This window comes from Dipteris shenzhenensis, chromosome 30 (genome assembly GCF_047967505.1).
Source record: "Dipteris shenzhenensis isolate YYH24624 ecotype China chromosome 30, Dip_SZ_1.0, whole genome shotgun sequence".
In the NCBI taxonomy this organism is placed as follows: Eukaryota; Viridiplantae; Streptophyta; class Polypodiopsida; order Gleicheniales; family Dipteridaceae; genus Dipteris; species Dipteris shenzhenensis.
In genome coordinates, this window is record NC_141625.1 from 42,162,771 (window position 1) to 42,171,286 (window position 8,516).

The 8,516-nt window shown below is 40.6% G+C and overlaps 1 protein-coding gene across 2 annotated transcripts; it reads left to right on the top strand.

The window, feature by feature from the left end:
• The first annotated feature begins 5,068 nt into the window (after positions 1-5,068).
• LOC147882149 (vesicle-associated protein 4-1-like) lies at positions 5,069-7,932 on the top strand. Of its 2 annotated transcripts, XM_087401599.1 has the most exons (7): positions 5,069-5,495; positions 5,852-5,922; positions 6,060-6,141; positions 6,232-6,362; positions 6,731-6,808; positions 6,974-7,099; positions 7,218-7,932. In XM_087401599.1, exons 1-7 carry the CDS (start codon positions 5,180-5,182, stop codon positions 7,251-7,253), a joined length of 840 nt encoding a protein of 279 aa, XP_087257725.1. In that variant the 5' UTR covers positions 5,069-5,179; the 3' UTR covers positions 7,254-7,932. The 2 variants fall into 2 exon arrangements, with proteins under 2 accessions (XP_087257725.1, XP_087257726.1); XM_087401600.1 differs by lacking the exon at positions 6,731-6,808.
• The last annotated feature ends 584 nt before the right edge of the window (positions 7,933-8,516 follow it).

Below are 8,516 nucleotides of genomic sequence, written 5' to 3' on the forward strand. Positions count from 1 at the left end.
CCAGACTTCCATGATCCATTCACAGGGTATCTTACCGTTCCACGGCAGTTGTAACTTGTGGGACTGGGATTGTCCGTTACGGAAATACGACTAGTAGTATCCAGGCTGTCCGTTGTTGAAACCGGCTGGTTTCCACGTGGACAGACGATAAGATGCTCGAATCGACAGTGTGTTCCGAAAAGCATAGATGGTGGCAACTTGCAATCTGCATTGTGCAATCCAATACGAAAAGTCAATAAATTTTGTATTCTCTGTGAATCATGCTGTTCACTGGCCACCGATCACGATCAGATACTCTGGAATCACTCTGGGAAAAACTAATCCAATTCCTCTCGTTTTCCATAAACAAGGCTTGAATCATTCGAATGTGATGAATCTGTCCATTCGGGCCAATTGGCGCGCACGCAAAACAGAATTTTGTGTATCGCATTCAAAACACATTTCAGTCTATCGCTCAAATTTCCTATCAATCTCTGAGAATGTCTTTGCACTTAATCTTTGAAAAGTTCGCTTATGATCTCGTAAAAACCTCCTTGCTTTGCAATCCGTTTTGTGTAAAGTATGCTCTTTTGTAAAAGTTTATTGTGTTCCATCCACTCACGAGTTTGCATATAGGTCATGTCACAAAAGGACTCCTAAACGTATTTAACTTGCTTGAAATATGTATAGATCTAAGAATCATGGAATGCAAGTGAGACTGGACAACCTCGAACATGCATGAAAAGGCTTAAAAATCCGAAGGGAAAATAAAATATGACCACATGAGAGAAAGAGAGAGAGCTTTCACAAGAATGGCATCATGGCTTATCTTGTCTTTTTTTTAAAGATGCATTTTTAAAATAAAATCAAGTTTCTTATTTGTTTTAAAAACTACCCCAAATTGTACATGATAACTCTTGCTACCAAAAAAAAAAAAATCGCATAAAAACTACCCCAAATTCTACATGATATCTCTTACTACCAATCATTAGATCATCAAACCAACTTTATCACCGTGTAGCATATATATAAGCCATATATGTGTGTATGGTATAGTATCTTCACTTTTGGAAAAAGTATGTGTTATGGGAATACTTATTATTTGTCTATGAATTCTTTACACACATTAAGTTGAATTGCTAATAGAGGTAATGTGGTACGAGACTTGTTGAGATTTTCTATTGAGATTCCATTGTTATACATTTTTCTCACATTTTTCATAAAGATTCGTTATTAGTTTCTTAGTACCTTTAAATTTAAAAGAAAGGACTAGAGCTCTGGAATCGATTCAAACATGTTTCCTTGAATGATTAAGAACTTTGAGTTTCTAAGGTAAGGTAACTTTTTTCTTTCAATACTTCAAATTTCAACCCTCTCCCCCCCTCTTCCACATGTTTCCTTATGGCATCTTGCTTGATAGAGCATGCCATAGTTTGCTCCTATTGCATTCCTAAAATCATAATGCAATCTTAAATTTTAGTGAGTGGGGATATGCACATGTCTAGAGCATGTCTACATGCATGCATGAATGTGTGCATGCACGCGTGTGTCTAGGTAGCGCATGTGCATGTACTTGCGTGTGTGTACTTGCATGTGTGTATGCATGCATGTGTGTGTGTGTGTACACATGCATGTCTCCAAAGAGACATCTATTTGACACTTGCATGAACATAAGTGAGCATAGAGTTGTTTGATGAAAGGCTTCATGCATCACTTTCTTTTAAAAAAATGATTGGAGATCTAGCAAATGATTAATAGGCCATGAGTTGAGGTTTACAAGCACTGCTCAACTTATAAATGTGACAAGAATGCTTTCCCCTCACTTTCCCCCATTTTTAGATATGAAGTGGTAGAACAGAGGGGGGAATGTGAGGGAAATGCCAATTGGAACTCTGCGAGGAAACAAATACATATTTACCTAACAACACTGCAAGAGTGATGCCTCAATCTGTCACTTTATGTGCCTAAGAATTATTAGTTTTTAAGATCAAAGTGCTTAAAATGGGGACCTTGATTTAGAGATTACATAGAATTATATATCTAATTTTTGCACATTCTAATTGTTAAATGAAAATTTAAAATTATTATTTTGACACTAATTAGAATTAATGAATGGTTTTCAAAAAAGGATTTATAATTCTTGGCATGTTGCTTCGAAGGCCCTCAAAACTTAAGAACCTTAACTGCTAAGGATTTTGCTAAGGCTTTTGTGAATAGCTTTCCATAATGATCCTCTAAAATTTGCATATCTAGGTACTAAGATTATAGTAGATATTTGTCGGCCAGCCCAAATTCGGTCCATTTACCATGGCATGAATTAGTGGCTTATTCTAAGCTTTGAATTGAAATATGTTAGCTAGTTGAGATTATAAATCCTCCCAAGTAGCCTAGTGAGGCTCGATTCCCAATGGGTGGAGTAGATGGGTGTGAATGTCAAGTGAACCAAAAAATAAGTCAAAATATGTCATATATTTCCCCCTTTCTTTGCCACATCACCATGTAACCATAGACGGGCCATAGACTTGTTAAATAGGATACTAGGCAGCATTGCCTTTAAAAGGTCCACATGTAGTTCTTCCATCTCCTGAGCCTAAACTCTTCCCAAAGTTCATGATCATATGTACTAGATTATCTGCCCTCTCTCTCTCTCACCATAGACTTATTAAATAGGATACTAGGCAACATTGCCTTAAAAAGTCCACATGCAGTTCCTCCATCCCCTAAGCCTAAAGTCTTGTAAAGTTCATGATCATATGTATACTACGAAGTTATCTAGATTAGGTGCTCTCTCTCTCTCTCTCTCTCTCTCTCTCTCTCTCTCTCTCTCTCTCTCTCTCTCTCTCTCTTTCTCTCTCTCTCTCTCTCTCTCTCTCTCTCTCTCTCTCTCTCTCTCTCTCCTTCCTTTAAAAACATCCGGAATTTGGTGTCTGGTTGATGCACACAACTTAGCATCTTCTTCAGCTTTTAGGGAATACTTGAAATTGGCAAGCTTAAAGAATTGATTTGGCTAGTGGGAAGATTCATTTTGCTCTCTGTTACATATCACATAGACATCTAAAGAAATACCTTGAAGGCAACCCCTTGGTTATATTTCTAGATATAACCTTGAGGGGCAACCCCTTGCTCTTTGTTACATGTCATCTAAAGAAATACCTTGAGGGCAACCCCTTGGTTATATTTCTCTCTCTCTCTCTCTCTCTCTCTTTCTCTCTCTCTCTCTCTCTCTCTCTCTCTCTCTCTCTCTCTCTCTCTCTCTCTCTCCTTCCTTTAAAAACATCCGGAATTTGGTGTCTGATTGATGCACACAACTTAGCATCTTCTTTAGCTTTTAGGGAATACTTGAAATTGGCAAGCTTAAAGAATTGATTTGGCTGGTGGGAAGATTCATTTTGCTCTCTGTTACATATCACATAGACATCTAAAGAAATACCTTGAAGGCAACCCCTTGGTTATATTTCTAGATATAACCTTGAGGGGCAACCCATGTAGACATCTAAAGAAATACCTTGATGGGCAACCGCTTGGTTATATTTGTTCTTCGTAGACAAGTATTAGCTTTCTAGCCTCGTTATTAGACTCTCTAAGACAAAGTCTCTATTTTGATTGGTAAACTACTTAACGCTAGGGTCATCATGGCTCTCTTTAACACACTCTTAAGGACAAGCACTTGCGTATGGCACAGTTGATTTACTGCAGTCCCTCACAATCTATCTTTTCAATAGAAATACTTAGAGATCATATCAAGAAGTCGTGCCCATCTAACTCTCAAACCCCCTCATTAAACTAAGAATCCTCATGGTATGTAATGTAAACCAATAGCTTGGGACTTAATTTTTGAGATCATTCACATAAAACAGAAGGCTCTAAAGGTACTTGAAATTTTTTCTTATATGTCCAATTGTAGGAGTGAGCTTGTAAAGACACTGTACGCATCTCCTAAAATCAGACACTTGCCTATATGTCCAAGTGAACATGAGCCTAATTAGTTTCTTTCCACTGAACCTAAATGAGCCTTAGGACTGTCCAATGCATTAATCTCATTTGAGTTTCCCCATGTGTCATGTAAAGCATAAGTTGGGTTCGAAGTTATCTATTAGGGTAGCATGGCAAAATAAAGCTAAGTGAAATTCTCATTTCATAATGGAAAGGGTTTTATTTGTGTAGTACTCATCATGTTCTCATCTAAACATCCATTGTTGCACTATTTATTTCTAGAGAGAAAGGGTCAGTATATGAGTGTCACTAATCGTGAAAGATGCCGATATATTAATATGTTTGCTTAGTTGCTAGAATTTATTACTTCAAGTAGGGAAAATGTATGTGATCATTTTGTAATAATCATCAAAGAAAAAGGGATGCAATCATGGTTACAGTGATTTTTTGGTGTGGAATAATGTTGAGTATGCCCTGGTGGTCTCGGGAGCGCTATTAAGAAATATGTAAGATAGCACGTGCGATCAATAGAAGGGGTCTTACATTTTTATGGAGTTGCATAAAATATACATACGTAAGGTTTTTTAAATTGAAAAAGTGAAAATTTTCATACATAAAGGATACTTTAATCATCTCAAAATTTACAAAAGGGGTATATATCTAGGTTATAGAAATCCGTAGGTAGGGGTTTTTTTTAATACCCCTTGATCACACATGCTGTATGGGCTTTTTACATGATGCACCCCCCCCTCTGCGGGCTCATAGTTGTTCTTTATGTAAGGGAAAGCCAAGGAATAAGCTCGGAATAAGCCACTTCTTCACGTGGGAATGCCTCTCAACTAGCAACGATTTTCATGGAGGAATATGTCTTCATGCTTGAGAGTATGATTGAGCAATATTCCTAGATAGAGGCCGTTCACAGGAAAGTTGGTATAGAGGGTCCATGATCACAACATGGATGTACAAGAGAGATCATAGAAAAGGATGAGGGAAGGTGGCCAATGGCTATGATAGGAGAGGAAGCTCATAGAAATATTAAAGAGAGATGAGTGGCATGGTGCTTAAAGGACGGAGAGCCAAGAGAGGTAAAATAGGCCTAGGAAACTCCCTAGACATCAAGGGTCTTAATAAGATTATGTTGTTTTAGAGGCATGTTCCTTGCATGATCCTTCTCTGTTGGGGAGAAGCGTAGGCCAGCAGAATTCATACGAATTGTTGCTTATGAAGGCCCTTCAACTTGTAACCCCCTCAACTCGTAAAGCATGATATGGCTCCCTCGGAGGAAGCCCAATCCAGCCATCCCATCCACGACTCCCTCTCCTCGTCCAAGGGATGCGCCTCCTCTTGCAGACGACCCTGGTGGCAGCACGTCTCCATTCAGCACCATCGTTCCTGCACCCCAGCTACCAGCCCCAGATCTCAGCGCTACGACCACTCCCATGCCTTCACATCACCCCCCCCTCCGTATCCTCCTCCTCCTCCGCCTGCTCCTTCCCAATGTTCTTTCAGAATCCTCAGGTCCCTTTTGTCACTGCCCCAGCGACGTCTCCGATTCGACCCAAAAGGCAAACTCTACTTTCCTTGTGAGTGGAACCTTTCCAGCTTCTTTCTATCCATGCAATCAAGCAGCGGGGTCTGTACTCTGAGCTCTCTCTCCAGTTTGTAGGCTTGTAGCTTGATCCGATCCTCGTGTTTCGGTTGCGAGCAACTCATAAACTTCCCAATGATTTTCTCTACAAACTATGGCTAAATAGCCTCATACCCATTGAAAGACTGGCCGGTCTCCGTAGTGAATGATCTCTTCCCACCATGCTTGCCCATTCTTTGTCGGTAGATTAGCGTTGCAGCCCTCTGTCGGGCCTACTATTCAATCGAAATCGCAGCGCTAAAGGTCTTGTGGTTTTTTCTAACACCGTACTCCATTTCTCCGATTTTGAAGACGAACCTGGAAAGCAGTCGACGAGCGCTGTAAGGATAAGGAACGTCAGCCGTGCATCTATTGCTTTCAAAGTAAGTTTGCCGGTCCCAATTGCAGGTTTATATTGGAACGCAGATCGGCCGCTTTTTTGCCTACAGAATTCAGCGAAGGTAAAGTAGGAAACCATTTCCCTTCCGAATCCTAAAGCGGTTTGTTGAATCTGCTGCAGTTCCAGACGACGGCTCCCAAAAGCTGTTTTATGCGCCCGCCCAATGGCGTCCTTGTCCCGGGGGAATCGATCGTAGCAACAGGCAAGACGTCTCCAATTTGAGGTTTTCATTGCTAGCGAATTACACTTGACCATGGCTATCTGAGTCAATACAGTCACGATTTCTGGACAGTTGTCAAATTCATTGAGCTGCCTAAAGCCGTCGATCATCAACTCGAGCGCCCACAAAAGAAAAAGACAAGGGACAAATTTAAAATTGTGAGCTTAAAGATGCAGGAAGGTGTGGACTTCACGCCAGAACTGGTATGATCATTGATGACCTTCACCTGCGTTTAAGTGATAAGCCTATGTCGCCGTTGACAATTGAAGTAACTATAGTGGGTCTTTCAAGTAGATTCTGGGTTCGTTTAAACCATATCAACCTTGATTGAAGTAGTGCAGCCGCTATTTGGAACGCATTTACTAATGGCGTACTAAATTTTGGGATAATGGATATGTACAATATATACAGTCTTTATGCAACGCTAGGTGTTTCGCGATGATGGGTATATCCAATATATACAGTCTCCATCCAAAGCTAGGTGTTTGGCTTCTCGCTCCTCTGTACAGACTCTTCACTCAATTCTTTTCAAGGGGCTTAACAAAGCTGGGACCACTTGTGGAAACTGCAGTTCGATGAGCAAAAGGAGTGTGTTTCCGTGGAGAAGATTCTGCAAGTTGTACTTCTAAATCCGGCCCAACCCACGCCTGTAATTCAATACCCGGCTCCTTCGGTGTCTTGAACATGCAACTTTGCAGGGGTTCCTTGTCATTTTGGTGATCCAATTCGATGGACTTGTATGCGTTGATTTCTAGCAATTATTATAAAAGCCAGCTTGTAAAGTCAATTCAAGCTGTATCTTGTTCTTGAACAGGAATTGCACAAGTTGAAAGGCCTGATTGCAGAAGCAGATGCCGTCCGGGAGGCTCGGAAAAAGTCACAGGATGATGGCCCAACCTTGATAAGCAATGTTAATGCAATCAATGTGTTAGAAGAATGGGTGAGCAACCGCGCCATTGATTCCATGATACGAAATTAGATGTGTAATGTGATGCAAAGCAATGATGACTGCTCATGCAATTTTTATAAACTGAAGTAGTGTTTTTAACATTGTGCAGAAACAACGCAAGCTGGCTAGAAAACAAGCCAAATGATATATGCTTCATTCAAAAAAGTGTGATGCTTGATCGAAGTTATCCAAGTTAAATACACAGCATGGTCTGCAGCTGAATCATGATTCATTCGAGAAGCCAATAAAAAGCTCAATGAAAAAGATATCCGAGGACTTCAAGTTTGTCTCCTGAAGCTCCAACGATCCAAGGTCACAGCTTAGTGGAAATCCATGGATCTGAAAGGCGAGAAAATGTGTGTACTATAGTGAATACGTCACGAGGACTTCCATCCTTCTCGTGGGAGATCGTGAGAAGATTTGCACAGGTAATAAGGCAAGAGGATGGCAGAACCATATAAGAGCCCTGATGAGGTGCTTGAGACGTTAGTCTCACCAATCTCGATTCTCCACGATATTCTCAGCGGATGGATTCTTGGTGATCAAGATGCTTAATTGATGACTCATCTGCGTTGAGATCCAAGGCATTTGGATTTATCCTTTACGGCAGAACATCAAGGGGAAACGTCTCATCGCATTGCGACCTGAAACTTGCGGACTCGTATATGAATATATATTTGTACTGTGATCAAATACTGCATAATTTCTGCAGTTGCCTTTCAAAGGGCAGGTGACCTCACAATTGCAATGGAGTTTCAGATGGCTTACGTCCGTCTGGACACGCTACTGTCTTATCATATCGTGTGTTTTGTGTGTCGTGAAGATACATCTCATTCTTCATAAATTGAAGCTCTCTCTAACTTACAAGCTTGGAGACTCGAGACTAAATTGCCTTTAAAAACACGTTTTGCTTGCTTTTGTGTACATGCTGCAAAAAATATCCTTACGGAGAGTCTCTCATTGATAGTAAGGAAAGAGGATGTCCAATTATGCAAGGGTTGAGCACAGCAAACTACAACCTCCAATGGCTAAACCTTAAATCCATCACTTAGAAACAAGGTATTCAAAAGGCCTCCCGTAAAGAAGTGTCATTACAATTAAGGATATGTGTGAAGCGTGATCTTGTGCTGTTTGGTCTTGGAGGCCGGTGGGGACAATGGGGACTTCTTGGCATCCACAATTCTGTTGGGTACTTAGACCAGTGTTGGGAACAGTAGATATAGTAAACACCTCAAGAGTCAAGACTCAAAAGACTAGAAACAAGACACCGTGACGGGCATACATCATAGCATCAATGAGACAGGGCAGACGTTTGCACAAGCCTTTGCAAGTTCCTCAAATGAAAGCTCGTGTTCAGCTGCTTTCTTTCTGTGATGATGATGAAAAAGATTTCAACGGCTGTTGCAAA

Coding starts and splice junctions, on each gene's coding strand:
- LOC147882149 (XM_087401599.1), top strand. CDS start 5,180: ATGGCTCCCTCGGAGGAAGCCCAATCCAGCCATCCCATCCACGACTCC. Junction 5,496..5,851: donor AGGCAAACTCTACTTTCCTT/GTGAGTGGAACC, acceptor CCGATTTTGAAG/ACGAACCTGGAAAGCAGTCG. Junction 6,142..6,231: donor GGAATCGATCGTAGCAACAG/GCAAGACGTCTC, acceptor ATTTCTGGACAG/TTGTCAAATTCATTGAGCTG.